This window comes from Carcharodon carcharias, chromosome 1 (genome assembly GCF_017639515.1).
Source record: "Carcharodon carcharias isolate sCarCar2 chromosome 1, sCarCar2.pri, whole genome shotgun sequence".
NCBI classification, from domain to species: Eukaryota; Metazoa; Chordata; class Chondrichthyes; order Lamniformes; family Lamnidae; genus Carcharodon; species Carcharodon carcharias.
Window position 1 is genome coordinate 34,871,859 of NC_054467.1, and position 17,711 is coordinate 34,889,569.

The following is a 17,711-nucleotide window of genomic DNA, read 5'->3' on the forward strand; positions in this document are numbered from 1 at the left end:
GGGACAGCGAGTACAAATCTAAGAGTAAATCAGCAGATAAGGCTAGGCACTACAAAAATAATAAAAGGACAAAACTGAAGGCTCCGTATCTAAATGCACATAATATTCAAAACAAAACAGACGAACTGATAGCACAAATAGAAATAAATAAGTACAATCTGATAGCCATTACAGAGACATGGCTACTGGATGACATAGATTGGGACCTAAACATTGAAGAGTATGTGACATTTAGAAAGCACAGGAAGTTAGGAAAAGGTGGAGGGGTGACTCTTAATTAATAATGGTATTAGCACATGAGAGGGATGACCTAAGTTCAGGAAACCAGGATGTAGAAGTGGTTAGGGTTGAGATGAGGAATGATAAAGGCACGAAAACACTTGTGGGTTGTGTACAGGCCCCTTAATTGAAATGACACAGTAGGACAGAATATAAAAGAGATAATGGGAGCTTGCCAGAAGGGTACAGCAATAACCATGAGGGATTTTAATCTAAACATATACTGGAAAAATCGATGAGGAATTCATAGAATGTTTTCGGGATAGTGTCTTAGAACAGCACATTCTGGAGCCAACCAGAGTGCAGGCTGTACTAGACCTGGTATTGAGCAAAAAGATAGGATTAATTGATAACCTCCAAGTGAAAGGACTCCTAGGTAACAGTGATCATAATATGATTGAATTTTACATTCATTTTGAGTGAGAAACAAGGGTGTCCAAAAATAGTATTTTAAACTTAAATAAGGGCAGTTATGAGGGCACGAAAGCAGAGCTAGCTCAAGTGAAGTGGCAAATGAGGTTAAAGGATAGGTCAATGGAAGTTCAGTGGCAGGCATTTAAAAGAGTATTTCAGAATACACAGAAAATATACATTCCAATGAGAAAGAAAAATCCACCATCTGTGGTTAACTAAAAAAGTTAAAGACAGTATCAAACTTAAAGAAAAAGCATATAATTACACAAAAACGGGTGGCAGAGCAGAAGATTGGAAAGAATATAAAGAACAGCAAAGAATGACAAAAATATTAATAAGGAGGAAAAAGTTAGAGTTTGAGAGAAAGCTAGCTAGTAATATAAAGACAGACAGTAAGAGTTTCTACAGATAATAAAATAAGGAAATTACCTCAACAAAGGTAATTGCAATCAACAAAGTTAGCCTTGGTCTTACAGAAAGTGCATCTGGGGAATTGATAATGAAAAGCAAGCAGATGAATTAAACAGGTATTTTCCTTCGGTCTTTACTATACAGGATACAAATAAACGTCCTGGAAATAGCTGTAAATCAGGAAATGGAAGGGAGGGAGGAACTTGGAAAATTACAATCACCAGGGAAGTGGTATTGAGCAAATTGTTGGGGCTGTGGGTTGACAGATCTCCAGGCCCGGGTGGATTTCACCCCAAGGGCTTGAAAGAAGTGGCTAGTGAGATAGTTGATGCACTGGTTTTAATTTTTTCAAAATTTCCTAGATTCAGGGAAGGTTCCATTAGATTAGAAAATAGCAAATATAACCTCTTTATTCAAAAAGGGAGTGAGACAGAAAGCAGGAATCTATAGGCCAGTTAGCCTAACATCTGTCATAGAGAAAATGTTAGAAGCTATTATTAAAGATCTTATAGCAGGGCACTTAGAAAAAAATCAAGGCAATCAAGCAGAATCAACACGGTTTTGTAAAAGGGAAATCATGTTTAACCAAATTATTGGGGTTCTTTGAAGGAGTCATATGTGCTGTGGATAAAGGGGAACTGATGGATATACTGTACTTAGATTTCCAGAAGGCATTTGATAAAGCGCCACATCAAAAGTTTATTGCAGAAAATAAAAGCTCATGGTGTAGGGGGTAATATATTGGCATGGATAGAAAATTAGCTAGATAACAGGTAGCAGAGAGTTGGCATAAATGGGTCTTTTTCTGGTAGGTAGGATGTGACAAATGGTGTGCCATAGGGATCAGTGCTGGGGTCTCAACTTTTTACAATTTATATAAATGACTTGGACGAAGGGACTGAAGGAATGGTTGCTAAAATTGCTGATGACACAGAAAGGTAGAAAAGTCATTTGTGAAGCAGACGTATGGAGGCTGCAAAGTGACACAGATAGGTAAAGTAAGTGGGCAAAGGTCTTACAAATGAAGTATAATGTGGGAAAATGTGAAATCTTCATTTTGGCAGCAAGAGTTGAAAAGATTATCTAAATGGTGAAAAATTGAGGAGCTCCGAAATTCAGAGGGATCTGGGTGTCCTAGTGCATGAATCACAAAAGGTTAGTATGCAGATACAGCAAGTAATTAGGAAAGCTAATACAAATTATTTGAGGGGAATTGATTACAAAAGTAGGGAGGTTATGTTTCAGTTGTACAGGGCATTGGTGAGACCACATCTGGAGTGCTGTGTACAGTACTGGTCTCCTTATTCAAAGAAAGATGTACATGCATTAGAAGCAGCTCAGAGAAGGTTTAATAGACTAATACCAGGAATGGGCGGGTTGTCTTGTGAGGAAAGGCTGGATAGGTTAGGCTTGTATCCACTGGAATTTAGAAGAGGTGACTTAATTGAAACCTTTAAGATCCTGATGGGTCTTGACAGGGTGGATGTGAAGAGGATGTTTCCTCTTGTGGGAGAATCTAGAACTAGGGCTCACAGTTTAAAAATAAAGGGTCACTCATTTAAGGCAGGGATGAGGAGAAATTTTTTCGGAGGGTTGAGTCTTTGGAACTCTCTTCCTGAAAAGGCAGTGGAAGCAGAGTCTTTTGAATATTTTTAAGGCAGAGCTAGATAGATCCTCTATTATCAAGAGAGTGAAAAGGTTATCGGGGGTAGGCATGAATGTGGGGTTGAGGTTCCATTCAGATCAGCCATGATCTCAGTGAATGGCAGAGTAGGCTCGAGGGGCCAAGTGGCCTAGTCCTGCTCTTATTCGTATGTTCATATGTACATAGGATATTCAAGACAGAGATCAATAGATTTCTAGATATTAAAGATATCAAGGGATATTGGGAAACTACAAGTAAATGGCATCAAAGCACAAGATAAGCCACGATCTAGCTGAATGGAGGAATAGGCTTGAAAGGTTGAATGGCCTACTCCTGCTCCTATGTTGTTAACCTTCTAATGCTGAAACAACAATGCTCCCTAATGAGCCACAGCCACACTGAATTTTTTTTTTTTTACATGATAAAATTAAAAGGACATACTGGCCATTTTGGCTTATAATTTTTTTCCTTAAGAGACCAATATTACTGCAACACAAGAACTGGTATCACTTCATAATCCAGTAATTGTGTTTGAAATGCAAACATTAATGAAACAGGTTTTATCACACACTAAATTAATCATACAGTGAGTAAATCGTAGCTGAAACTCATGTACAATTAGGACAAATATGGATTTGTCACATTGTTTTAAACAGGTGATTAATAAAACAAGCCAAAATTTTTGTTTCCACTTATGTCTCTCAAAGGAGATCTCTTTGCCCTTTGAACTATTCAGTTATACACAATTGTGACCAGAAAAAGTACCTCATTGACAGTCTTTATCCATAGCTGATAAAAACATAAGATATAGGAGCAAGAGTAGGTCATTTGGGCCTTTAAGCCTTCTCCACCATTTTAATACGATCATGCCTTCTACATCAACTGCACTCTATCCCCATAATCTTTAATTCCCTTAGAGCTCAAAAATCTTATCGATCTGTCTTGAATACACTCCAACTGAGCATCCACTGCTCTCAGGGGTAGGGAATTCTAAAAGTTCACTACCCTCTGAATGAAGGAATTTCTCATTATCTCTGTGCTAAATGATCAATTCCTCACCCAAAGAGCTCCTAGTTCAGACACTGCAGCCAAGGGAAACTGGACTCTCAGCATCTATCCTGTCAAGCCCTCAGAATCTTACAAGATCATCTCTTATTCTCCTAGACTCCAGAGAATACAAGCACACTCTATTCAACCTCTGCATAAAAGGACAGTCCTCTCATCCCACAAACCAATCTAATGTGCATTTAAGACCAAAATTGAGAAATTGGGATTGGTGCCACCTGTTCTTTGGGCAACACATGTGCCCTTAGAATTTCAAAATGGCATTTGCAGCACACGCACACATTTGTGGGGTGAATCACGCTGGTGCCATAATGAAAAGGGCATTAATACACACACAGTCAACATCCATTGGAAGTACGCATAGCAGACAGATCATAATTTCAGGAGTGTCATTTTGGAGTCCAACGCTTCAGCTTAGTCCTCTCTCAACTTTGCACAGCTGGACATGTTCAGTTGCAGGGAGAACCTCATACCAGTGGCACTTAAAAGGATCAAGGACATATGGATTATTTGTTGATTGATTTCTTCTGGTTATTGCTTCAATTCCACAAGCATTTGGTGCTTTCTATAGTTGTTTTAAGTTGCAAAAATCTATAAGGATTGATGTGACAGGTACTGAAGGACTTTTGTCTTCTTCAAGGCATCTACACAAAACAACTGCTCCCAGACTATTCCCTTTGGAATGCAGCATCACTTGGATAATGAACAGAGGTCACACAGGGCAGGACAAGCAGCCAGTAGATGGAGGAAGTAGGGAACAAGGTCTTTCAGCAAAGACCATATCCACAGAGTGTTAAGGGATCTATTCACCAACCTGAACCTCAAGTGAAGAACTGAGAGAGAGAGAGAGAGAGAGAGAGATGTCTGCACTTCAGTAAGGACAGCCTCACTGAAATCTGCCACTTGTTGGAGTCACAACTGCCAACTTAGTGGTTGTGAAGGTAACTACAGTAATGAATGTTTTTGCACTTGGCTCCTTCCAGGTTGGAGCTGGAAATATTTGCAACATCTCAGCTTGCCATCCACTGCTGCAAAAGGTCACTGAGGCTCTCTAATCAAATGAAAGAATTACATTTCATTCTCTTTGCACACATCTTCACTATGATTACAGGCTTGCCCAAGTGCAGGGTGCCATTGAATGCACAAACATCACTTTGTGAGCAATATATGTCAATACTGCCCTATACTCGACCAAAAAAGGATTCCATTCCCTCAGCTTCCAGTTAATGTGCGACCATAGGCAGTGTATCATACAAGTCTAATATCTAATATTCTGGTATCAGTCACGATGCCTATGTTCTGTACTGCAGGATGGTGTTGGACTCCTCTATGCTGCTTAATATTGACTGCAGACTGACTGGCAGGCTTCCTAATTCACAAGCGTTTTGTTGTCCGTCTCCAGCAGTGTTCTTTGAAGGCTGCCCCACTTAAGTGCTCATCTGAGTCCTTTGCAGCTGAACTCATGTGGATCCTCACTCACTGAGTTGATGAACTGGCACCTGGACTATCCTTGCCCCCTGCCCAAGCTGCAGACTACACCTCCTCACTATTGCACCGTGTGCAGATCCCCCTTCTATGCTATGCTCTAAATTACATGACGTCAGTACCTCAGCTGATGACTGCAATTATAAAATCAAGTGAATTTGCAGAGCTCAGAATCCATCTTGTTCAGCATGGAAGTGGTCATCAGCTCCGATTGCAAACTTGTGGACCCAAAGGATGCACCAGCATCAGCTAGCTGATGTTGCAGCTTTCATTGCAGTGCAAGCAGCAGCCACCCAAATGTCTTAATGGTATTTCTCCACTACCTAGTCAGGTTGTGCTTCTTTGTTATTTGGAAGGCACAAGGGTAAGATTGTGGCACAGGGGAGGTGCAGAAATAAGAGATACAAGCTTATAAATTAGGCAAAACAAAAACACCTGGAAAAACTCAGCGGGTCTGACAGCATCTGCGGAGAGGAACACAGTTAACGTTTCGAGTCCGTATGACTCTTCAACAGAACTAAGGAAAAATAGAAAAAAGGTGAAATATAAACTGGTTTTGGGGGAGGTGGGACAGGTAGAGCTGGATAGAGGGCCAGTGATAGGTGGAGATAACCAAAGATATAATAGACAAAAGGACAAAGAGGTGTTGAAGGTGGTGATATTATGTAAGGAATGTGATAACAGGTGACATTAAGGGTAGAAAGCAGGACGAGCAAGGTACAGATAGTCCTAGTGGGGTGGGGTGGGGGGAAGGGATCGAAATAGGCTAAAAGGCAGAGATAAAACCATGGATGGAAATACATTTAAAAATAATGGAAAAAGGTGGGAAAAGAAAAATCTATATAAATTATTGGAAAAGGGGGGGGGATCTGAAAGGGGGTGGGGATGGAGGAGAGAAATCATGATCTAAAATTGTTGATTAAAATTGTCAACAATTTTAGATCATGAACTCTCTCCTCCATCCCACCCCCTTTCTGATTCCCCTTTTTTCCAATAATTTATATAGATTGTGCAATTTGTTTGGGTGATTTAGGCGTCACGGTTGACTAGCTGACTGTATATGGAACCTGTGAGATGTGGATGTGAGGTTTGCAAAGTATGAGAGGGTACTGTTAAATATATGAATGTTAGGTACAAGGCCTAATTGACGAAGGTTGTTGACAGGCAAGCAATGGGGGTGGGGGTGATGAATTTAGTAGTGGCTGAAGCTATTGGTGCAGCTGATGGGATCTGGCAGGGAAGATGCATTCACTGACCCGGACAGCTCGTGAGGTCATTGATCTTCTTGTGACAGTGCATCCATGTCCACGGGGCTTGACTCCTGATATTGACCCTTATGGCTAACTGGTTCCACTGCGTTCTAAGTGGATGGCTGGTGGGCCTTTCGGTCCCTGGCGAGTGCAGGATCTCTCTACTTCCAATCCCACCGCCCCTCCACCGTGTCAAATTCTGTAATATTTTAGACACAGCCAATTTACATTATTGTTATGTAGTCACAACATATTTTGTTTGGGATTGGATCCAAAACTGAGCAGCCAGCCATTCATTGTAAGCAGAATCTAAAGTCATTACTAGAATCACTTTCATACTGCAAAACATAAATCAGTTTCAGAAGTCTCTTACACTATGAGCTTAAAAAAAAGTATAAATTACATTGCTGCACAGCAGTTCTTTAAACTGCTAATATACTTCCAACATTGACAACTAGTTCGAAAGCAGTACATGGTAATTAGAAAAGCTGTCCAACTTTCTTCACAGAACCAGATAGTTCCAGAGAAATCAATCCAAATTCAAAATGCAAAACAAAAAAAAAATTCCTGCTGCTTGGTAACCTCCTTCTTAAGCAGTCTCAGGATTGAGGGTGCCTCTGAAGCTCTTCCTCTGCCCTCCTGGGGCTCGCTTGCCGTGTCGAAGCTCCGAGTAGAGCACTTGCTTCTGGAGTCTTGTCAGGCATGTGGATGATGTGGCCCAACCTGCAGAGCTGATCAAACATGGTCAATGCTTCGATGCTAGGGATGTTGGCCTGAGCAACAACACTGATGTTGATGTGCATATCCTGCCAATGGATTTACAGGATCTTGCAGAGGCAGCACTGGCGGTACTTCTCCAGAGTTTTGGAGGTACCTGCTGTTTATAGTTCATGCTTCTGACCCACAGGACAGCGGGTATCACTACTGCTCTGTAGCCCATGAACTTGGTGCTGGGTTTGAGGTCCTGGTCTTCAAACAATCTTCATGTGGCCAAAGGCTGCACTGGCACACTAAAGGCGGTGTTGAACCTCGTCAATGTCTGCCCTTGTTGACAGAAGGCTTCCAAGGTATGGAGAGCAGTCCATGTTGCCAAAGGCCTTGTCATCGATTTTGATAATGGGAGGGAATGGGGGTGTGAGGAAGTTTGTAGAGGACCTGTGTCTTAGAGGTTGAGTGTAAGGCCTATGCTCTCGTACACGAAGGATTATGGTAAATGTGTTGACAATGGCTTGGAGCTCAGCATGCGAGTGTGCGCAGACAGACAAGCATCATCTGCATACCATAGATCAATAACAGAGGATGGGATAACCTTGGATCTGGTTGCAGGAAGCGGAGGTTGAACTGATTCCCACTTGTTCCGTAGTTTAGCTCCACTCTAGCAAGGTGCTTGCTGAAGGAGATGGAGCAATACAGCAAGATCGAGAAGAGTGTCGGTGCAGTGACAGCCTTCCTTGTCCCTGGTCCGAATGTGGATTGGGTTTGTGGTGGATCTGTTGGTCAAGATCACTGCTTGCATGCCATCATGGAGCAGGCGAAGGATGGTGACAAACCTTTGAGAACAGCTGAAATTGAAGAGGATGCTCCATAATCCTCCGCGGTTGACAGTGTCAAAGGCTTTTGTAAGGTCAAAAGCAGCCACGTACAAGGGCTGGTGCTATTCTCTGCATTCCTGTTGCAGTTGCCTCACGGTGAAGATCATGTCTGTTGTGCCCCATAGTGGGCGGAATTCACATTGCAACTCGAAGGAGCCCTTTCTCGAAGATGCCGTAATCATGACCATCTGAGATTTCCTGGCATGCTCTCCTCCTTCCAGATAAGGGAGATGAGGCCATGTACTCGTGCCAACAGTACTCCATCTACTCCCAATGCCTTATTGTTCTTCAGCTGTTGAATGGCCTTTTTTACCTCATGCTGGGTTGGGGCTGTGCTGAGATGATGATGGGTAACATGCTGTGGGATGGAGTCGAGGACACTCACGTTGAAGACAAAGTCTCTGTTAAGATGATCTTTGAAGTGCTCCTTCCAGTGGGTGCTCACTGCCTGTCCTTGATGAGCACCTCTCCATTCTTGGCCAGCAGTGGAGTGGGGCCTTGAGCGCTTGGGCCATAGGTGGTCTTGACTGCATTAAAGAAACCTTGCACGTCATGATTATCAGCTAACTGTTGGATCCCCTGCACTTTCTCGATCCACTCTGTTCTTTAGGTTGAGTATTTTTTGCTGGAAGGCTGTTCAGTCTTCAGCCATCTGTAGAGATGCTTGTTTGCTCGAGTTGGGTTGCAGTTTCAGGTTCAAAAATGCCTTGCGCTTGCAGCTTATCAGCTTCTGGATCTTCTGCTCATTCTCATCAAACCAGCTTTGGTGTTTCCTGGTCGAATGACCAAGCGTCTCTTTGCAGGTGCTAATTATGGAGGCCTTGAGGGCAGACCAGGCACTGTGGACACTGTGCAGCTCTGGGTCACCAGGAGTCGCCATGTTGGCAGTGAGATGTTAGCTAAATAGGGCTCTTTCATCAGGGTCTTTGAGTGCCTCATGATTTTCCTGTGGAATCGTTTCTGTTGCCGGTACTGCTTTGGGACTAGATTGATGTTGATGACAGAGCGAATTAGGCAGTCTGTCCAGCAGTTGTCAGATCCCGTCATGGCGCAAGTGATACACATGTCCTTGTGGTCCTTCACTTGGACAATGATGTAGTAAAGCAGGTGCCAGTGCTTGCAGTGAGGGTGTTGCCATGAGGCCTTGTGCTTGCCTCTCTGATGGAACAAGGCATTGGCTATGACAATTCTAGGCATTTTGTCAGGAGCAAGGTACTGTTGGTGTTGAATTTCCCTAACCCCTCCCTGACAATTAAACTTCCCCAGATGTCTGTGTTCTTCCCAACTCTGGCGTTGAACTCACGAAGGTGGATCAGCTTATCAACAGTTGGGACTCGGGCCAGGGATTACTCTTTGGACTCATCTGTAGCATCCAGTGTTGGGGCGAAGGCAGAGAGGACTGTAGCGTATTGGTTCTTGGCTAGGGCGAGCCAAAGGCTCATTATCCTGCAAGGGGTGCCTTTGAGACAGCCAACTAGTTAGTTTTTAATGGTGAAGCCAACCCTGCAGAGGCGGTGATCTTCTACTGGTTTACCTTTCCACAAGTTGCAACCACCACCTTGTTCCTTGAGCTGGCCTCGTGTGGCAATGGCAACATGTCCAAGCTCCTGGGTAAAGAACGCAGTACGCCGTTCTGGTCTGTCACTGTTGGGGTTGTCCCTGAGGGTCCTTACGGTTCAGATCCCGAACTTCATTTTAAGGGGGTGGAAGACGCTTGTGCACGAATTCTTTTAATGTGGGGTGGCCGTTGCACACCAGCTACCACATGGGCTTGATGGAGCAAGGCCTTGGTCCAGTGGCAAGGGGGTCCGAGATGACTGGAGACCAGTCTGCGTTGTGTGGGCCTAGGACATACATATTCCTACTGTCCTCTTTTCTCCTTCTCACGGGACCTCTCTCCCTGGGATTCATAAAGAGTGGTGGCGGATGTGTGATGTCTCTATTGGCCCGTGTTGCGCTACTCCGGGCAGTAACCATCATGTGGTGATTCCTGCCTCTGGCTCCTCACCCGCTCTTTTGGGTAGTGATTGCTGTCTCCAGGCCCTCTTTTTGCCTGCTCTTCTAGACGATGGTTACTGCCTCCAGGTCAGGTACAATAGGCCAAAATACCATGATACTGAAGGCCTGCAGCATTTGCCTTGCCAACCCATTAACCTTTAACCAAACCTTTTCCTACTTAAATAGCTTCCACCTCTTCATTTCAAAAGCAGAATTTGAAAGTCTATAGTTAAAAATTCAAATTTAATAACTAACGCACTAAGGGCACCTCAAAATTGGGGTCACACAACAATTAGGAGTTCTACATTGCAGAAATAGGGAGAAGTGCTGCAGGTCTTTAGTATCATGGTATTTTGGCCTATTGTACCTGACCTGGAGACAGAATGTTAAAGCTCTAACATTCTTAAAAGCTCTAAAAATCCAGACATTGATGAACAGGGAACTAATGCAAGCTAGCAAGCATAGTAGTGATAGATGAACTGGGCTTGCTGTGAATTAGGATACAGGCAAAGTTTTATATGATCTTGAATTTCTAAAAGGGTGGAAGGTGAAAGGCCTTTCAGGAAAACAATGGAATACTCAAGGCTGGAGATAACAGAAATATAGATGAGGGTATCAACAGCATATGGGCTGAGCTCAGGTGGAGATGGGCAGTATTATAGAGATAATAGGTAGTCATTGTGACATACTGACTATGGGGTTGGAAGCAACAATGTGTCTCTTCAACCAATCATATTGAAGAACCCTTACCAAGGCACGTAAAAGCTAAACCAGGAAGTACAAGGTAAATATTTAATTAAATGTAAAATAATTTATAGAGTGAGGGGGTGGGTTAAAAATCAAATTTCCAACAGTAATTAATTAAAATCTGAAGAAATTTCTAAAAATTCATTTTCCGTGCCAGAGGTTCTTTGGTAGAAATAAAGAATTTGTGGGCTGTAATGTTATCCTGAACTGGCCCTCAAATTCTGCTCAAGAGTAGTTTTAGGAATTGCTTCTATACAATGATGACCTCAGCTACCAATTCCCTTTGCATGCCAATTTCAGGATCCACCATACACTGAGAGTTTCCTATTGCGCAAAATTGTAGAAAGAAAGAAACAAACAAAAAGAAAAAATTGCATTTATAAAGCACATTTCATGATTAAATGATGGCTAAAAGTACTTTACAACAGTGATTGCACCTCAGAAGTACTTTATTGGTAGTAATGTAGGAAAGGCAGCAGCCAATTTACACATAGCAAGCTCCCAGAAGCAATGTGATAATAATCAGATAACCTGTTGGTAGAATATTGGACGTGACAACTCCCCTGCTATTCTTCGAAATAATGTATGGGATATTTCACATTGACCCAAGGGGACAGGTAGGCCTCTGTTTAATGTCTCACCCAAAAGACATCATCTCCGACAGGACAGCACTCCCTTAATACCACACTGAAGCATCAGCCTTGATTTTAATGCTCAAGTCCTGGAGTGGGACTTGAACTCAACCTCGTGACTCAGAGGCGAGAGTGCTACCAACTGAGCTATGACTGACATAGCTAAAAAGGGGTAGTAAATCCATTTTGATATAGTGGAACTCTTTGCACAATAAACAAGCTTTGGGAACATATGACAATCAAAAAGATTGTCTGAAACTTTAAAATGCCAGATGGTATAGAACCCATTCTCATAAGCTCACAAAACCAAAACTACCCTCCGTCCCCAACCAAATTCCAGGGACCAAGCTTATTCGACAGTATTGTTTTCAAATGTGTGCACACACAGCGTACCTAGTACTTCAATGTATTCCTCTGCAAAGTGACTATGAAATATGTAAATGCTTAAAGGAAAATTAATTTTTAAAAATATCACTGTGAAGTGATCTATGGGCTGTGTGTGACTGTTCTAACTATTACACTAACTACAAATATGAAGGAGAAATCAAAAAAACGTTCATTTAACACAGTGTGAGAGTCGCTAGGCACCAATGTTGCAATGCTGAGACTTCTTAATAATAGCCTGGATTTTACATTGAGAATAACAGTGAATTTATTAGCACTCGTTTTTTTTTAAAGAGTAAATTAGACAACGTCCGCAGATGTGCAGTTAAGTGCAGAAATTCAGAAGCTGCTATCAGAATTACCCTGCTCCTCCACAGGCTGCATTAAAACAGTGCTTCAAGGGGTTTGGCATTGAAATCTATGCAAAAGGTGTAAAGTTACTTTACTTACCCACTAAACACACCTGGAAAAATTAGGGCTGGCCCTAATTCAGGTGCAAGTGATTTTTCATAATGGCATAAGTTAGTTACTTCCAAACAACCTCTCTAAATTTGCAAAATTACATTTTCCATGCCAAAGTGTGGAATCACACATCTTCAGAATTGAATTAGATTTAGAGATCTAAAAAAAGAAAATTAGTCTGATTCATTGAGGAAATAAAAGCCCATGGTGTTAGAGGCAAGGTACTAGCATGGATAGAAGATTGGCTGTCTGGCAGGAGGCAGAGAGTGGGGGTAAGGGGGTCCTTCTCAGGATGGCAGCCGGTGACTAGTGGAGTTCCGCAGGGGTCAGTGTTGGGACACAACTTTTCACTTTATACATTAATGATCTAGGTGAAAGAATTGGGGGCATCCTGGCTAAGTTTGCAGATGATACAAAGATAGGTGGAGGGACAGGTAGTATTGAGAAGGCGGGAAGGCTGCAGAAGGATTTGGACAGGTTAGGAGAATGGACAAAGAAGTGGCAGATGGAATACAACGTGGGGAAGTGTGAGGTCATGCACTTTGGTAGGAAGAATAGAGGCATAGACTATTTTCTAAATGGGGAGAGAATTCAGAAATCTGGAGTGCAAAGGGACTTGGGAGTCCTAGTTCAGGATTCTCTTAAGGTTAACTTGCAGGTTGAGTTGGTAGTTAGGAAGGCAAATGCAATATTGGCATTTATTTCGAGAGGACTAGAATATAAAAGCAGGGATGTGCTGCTGAGGCTTTATAAGGCACTGGTCAGACCACATTTAGAATATTGAGAGCAATTTTGGGCCCCGTATCTCAGGAAGGATGTTCTGGCCCTGGAGAGGGTCCAGAGGAGGTTCATGAGAATGATCCCAGGAATGAAAGGCTTAACATATGAGGAACATTTGAGGATTCTGGGTCTATATTCGATGGAGTTTAGAAATATATGGGGGGGATCTGATTGAAACTTACAGAATACTGAAAGGCCTGGATAGAGTGGACGTGGGGAAGATGTTTACATTAGTAGGAGAGACTAGGACCCGAGGGCACAGCTTCAGAGTAAAGGGAAGACCTTTTAGAACAGAGATGAGGAGAAACTTTTTTAGCCAGAGAATGGTGAATCTATGGAATTCATTGCCACAGAAAGCTGTGGAGGCCAGGTCATTGAGTGTATTTAAGACCGAGATAGATAGGTTCTTGATTGGTAAGGGGATCAAAGGTTATGGGGAGAAAGAGGGAGAATGGGGTTGAGAAACTTATCAGCCATGATTGAATGGCGGAGCAGACACGATGGGCTGAATGGCCTAATTTCTGCTCCTATGTCTAATGGTCTTATGAAATATGCCCGTGCTTGCTCTGCTCGTACCACCACAGATCACCCGTGGAAGCCAGTGTGCTCCAAATGATTTTTAGGAACAAGTTTCTGCTCAAAAACCTGCAAAAAGTCCATGGGCAGCTGTCAGCATAATGAACGGCAAGTGCTGCTACTTTGCCACTGACCGCAAAATGTGGTCCAGTATGTCCACATTAAAACTTCAGCTCTGATACGATACACTGCCACTGTAGCTTCCAATATTGCAATTACTGGCTGTGTGAACCCTGTGTCAGGGTTGGAACCATCAGCATTAAAGTGATAGCAACATAACAATTTCATATTACAGCATTTGCTGTTGATTGTTATTGGACACGCAAGGGTGCAATAGTGTTATGATTGTTTTGGGATTGTGACAGAACATGCTTTTTAATTTTACATAATTTGTACACTGTATAAAAATATATCTTACTTCCATAAATATTTTCACACTTACCAATTAATATTTGGCCACATTTCATTGCAGCACTGCCATGGACCAAACTGTGTACAACAAGTCGCTCTTCAGTTTTCATTTGTGTGTCTGTCAATCTGTCCGAGTGCTTTCCTGCCACTGGGTTTTTCCTTGAAGGCTGGTGAATAATCCCCACAAAAGCCTCCAAAAGCTTTTTCCCTTTGTCTAATGATTTGTCACTTATTTTATTCGGATTAATATAAACATACACATTCTTATAAGATAACTGAACTGAAACTCCAACTTTGGGATTTGTCTGGTGCTTTAATATTGAAGCAGGTCCTGGTAGCTGACTACTTCTCTGTTCAATGTCTTTGTTGGAAACATCTTTGCTGCAAGAATGTGTACACCTTGCTTTTTTCTTTTTTAAAACATTAGCAAGCTTTTTAAGTTTGTGTTCATGTTTGCAAATCCCTTTAGGTTTATGATCAGTAATGACCTCTGCTTCGTTCTCACTAAATCTGACATGATTGATCAAAGGTGCAGAAATCGAATTCGCTTGGATCAGAACATCTTCCTCGCTTTCACTCAACTCCAGGTAGAAGAGCTCACCATTTCTCTGCACATCATCCAGCCACTCTGGTTCAAGATTGCTGCAAAAAAAAAAAAGCGACAGAGGTGAATACAGAGGAATATGAGGAGAACACCAAAGTCCTCAGTGGGCAGCTGCAGCCCGATTTGTTGGGATTCTTCAGAGTTCCTGGTCTGGTTCATAATGGGCTGTATAAATCGGGTGTCTGTAGCTGAGAGAAAAAAAACTACAGAACACCAATCTGAGTTTCAGTTTTCCCTTAGCAACACCATAAACAGCATACGCAATCATTCACAAAAGCGAATTCTGTTGAACAGCTTCACAATCACCCTCAAAAACAGCATTATTCAACAAATACTTTGCCCTGTAATTTGTTCTGCATCATTAGCATCTCTAACTCACTCCCAGTGTTGCCGGCAGTCACTCTGCAAGTCTTAAGTGGCTTGCAGATAAACAAAAGTAAAGTCCTCATCATTCAAATGGCATATAAAGACATATAATGCTTATCTAAATTGGCCTTCAAAATGACTGCATAACACTTTTTTGATAATTGCTACCATTATAAATACAACTGTACTAAATGCAAGGGAACAGTAAGCGGATTCTCTTTTTATATTGTGATCAGACAGGGTAGTCAGGGAACTGGGGCAAGGGGGTGAGGGGGGCGCAGTCAGGCGGAGGTCCCTACCATCTACAGGGTATCCTATTATTTAAATTCTTATGAACATATGAATGAGGCAGAGGCCATTCGGCCCCTTGAGCCTGCTCCGCCATTTAATATCATGGCTGATCTGATAGTAACCTCATATCTGCATCCTGCCTACCCCTATACCTATCATCCCCTTCCTTACCAAGGATCTACCCACCTCTGCCTTAAAAATATTCAAAGACTCGACTTCCACCACCTTTTCAGGAAGAGTTCCAAAGACTCACGGCCCTCAAAAAAATTTGCCTCATCTCAGTTTTAAATGTGCGACCCCTTTTTTTTTAAAGGGGCCCCTAGTTCTAGATTCTACAAGAGGAAATATCCGCTACATGTCCACCCTATCAAGTCCCCTCAGGATCTTATGTGTTTCAGTCAAGTCACCTCTTACTCTTCTAAACTCCAGCGGATACAAGCCTAGTCTGTCCAACTTTTCCTCATAAGACAACCCACCCATTCCAGATACGAGTCTAGTAAACCTTCTCTGAACTGCTTCCAATTCATTTACATTCTTCCTTAAATAAGGAGACCAATAAATGTGTACAGTACTCCAAATGTGATCTCACTAGTGCTATGTGTAAATGAAGCATAACCTCCCTACTTTTGTAGTCAATCCCTTTGCAATAAATGATAACATTTTATTAGCTTGCCTTACTAATTTTTTTTTAGGAAAAAAAAACTTTCCTAACCTTTTCAGATTCCCTTCATCTCCTTTATTGTTTATTCACTTAGTGTGTGCCTTTTACTTCAATTTATGCTCATCTATTCATTCATCAATGGTGTGTCTCATTATTGGTTAGTTTGTACATGTTTTTCAAAACAGAATATATTTCTTCTGAATACCTTTTATAAGATTAGTCACTGCTGTTCTGTGTCGATACATTTTCCAGTTTACTTTGGTCAACTGCATATAATTAGTAATAAATTTGGAAAAAAGGACTTCCTGTCATCTCACTTATGTCTCTCTCATTATCTTAAACCTTATTGTGTTATATTGGAAGCAGTCTGTGTCTATGGTGGTGAGGGCAAGGAGACTGAAATAGCAGCATATTTTCAGTCAATCTAAGTGGAGCCTGGACAACCATTCTTGTAAACAATCGTTAAAAGCAATTAAAAGTTTCCAGACCAGGACAGGCATTTCTTTTTATATAATCGCTTTGTACTTTGTATTCAATAGAACATGAAAACATTCTATTTCTGCATTAGTACTCAAGTGAAACATTTTACAGATTTCACTGTAAAAAATTCATGGCAAATTATTTACACTTTGTCTAGCTGCAATATCATCTGCAGCACACACAGGCATGCTACCAAGGTATTAACACCTAAACATAGAATGTAAATTTATATCTGCAGATCTGTTTTAATCAGTTCAGTTTACAGAACCAAGACTTAGAAACAGGTTTAGTATGTTCTGAAGATCAATGTACTTTACACAGTATTGATGGTAGAATCATAAATTTAACAGATTAATTTTTTTAACTAACAAATCAGTAGAGGTTACAACACCAACATACAGTACCACAGATGTATGTTCACACACGATTGTTCACTTGCTGCTGAATTACAAATCTTAACCACGGCACGGAGGAGAAATTTTAAGCAGAAGCCCAATGTGGCCTCTAAAAGGGGAACATTGGCAGAGGTTTGAGAAAAGGTCATTCCATCTCCAACTGAACAAGACTAATTTAGGAATACACATTTTTAAAGAAAAACAACTTTCCCTCTATTCTGCACCAATACAAAAAATTAAAAAGAAAACACACCCCACCCCCATTAGAAATGAAACAATGAAAAACATTGCATTTTAGACAGTTTGAGCAATTCCACCTAACTGCAAGAAAAGAAGTTGGAACAGGGGAAGGGAACTCAGGAGAATATGGAGATAAGTCTTTAGACCAAGAAAAACATTGCAGCAATATCTTATTCCCAACTACTTTTGAACTTCCTGCAGCCAACACTGTGACGAGTAGCTCACCTCCTGGCTCCCCAAAGCCCATCCACCATCTACAAGGCACAAGTCAGGAGTGTGATGGAATCCTCCCCACTTGCCTGGATGATTGCAGCTCCCACAAAACTCGAAGCTTGACACCGTCCAGGACAAAGCAGCCCGCTTGATTGGCACCATATCCATAAACATTCACTCCTTCCACCACCGATGCACAGTAGCAGCAGGATGCTACATAATGCATTGCAGGAATTCACAAAGACTCCTTCGATAGCACCTTCTAAACCCACAACTGCTACCATCCAGAAGTACAAAGGCAGCAGATGGATGGGAACACCACCAGCTGGA

General features: G+C 41.9%; 1 protein-coding gene across 4 annotated transcripts in view; it reads right to left on the reverse strand.

Annotated features, from left to right (window-relative positions):
• intu (inturned planar cell polarity protein) overlaps positions 1 to 17,711 on the reverse strand; it is a 168,446-nt gene that overhangs the window by 125,293 nt on the left and 25,442 nt on the right. For all 4 annotated transcript variants that reach the window (XR_005944626.1, XM_041201690.1, XM_041201672.1 and 1 more), the window contains exon 2: positions 14,163 to 14,773. Coding sequence is in view for 3 of the 4 variants with exons in the window: in XM_041201690.1 (XP_041057624.1) it covers positions 14,163 to 14,773 (611 nt within the window). In the remaining variant the exon portion in view is untranslated. The remainder of the gene's footprint in view (positions 1 to 14,162; positions 14,774 to 17,711) is intronic.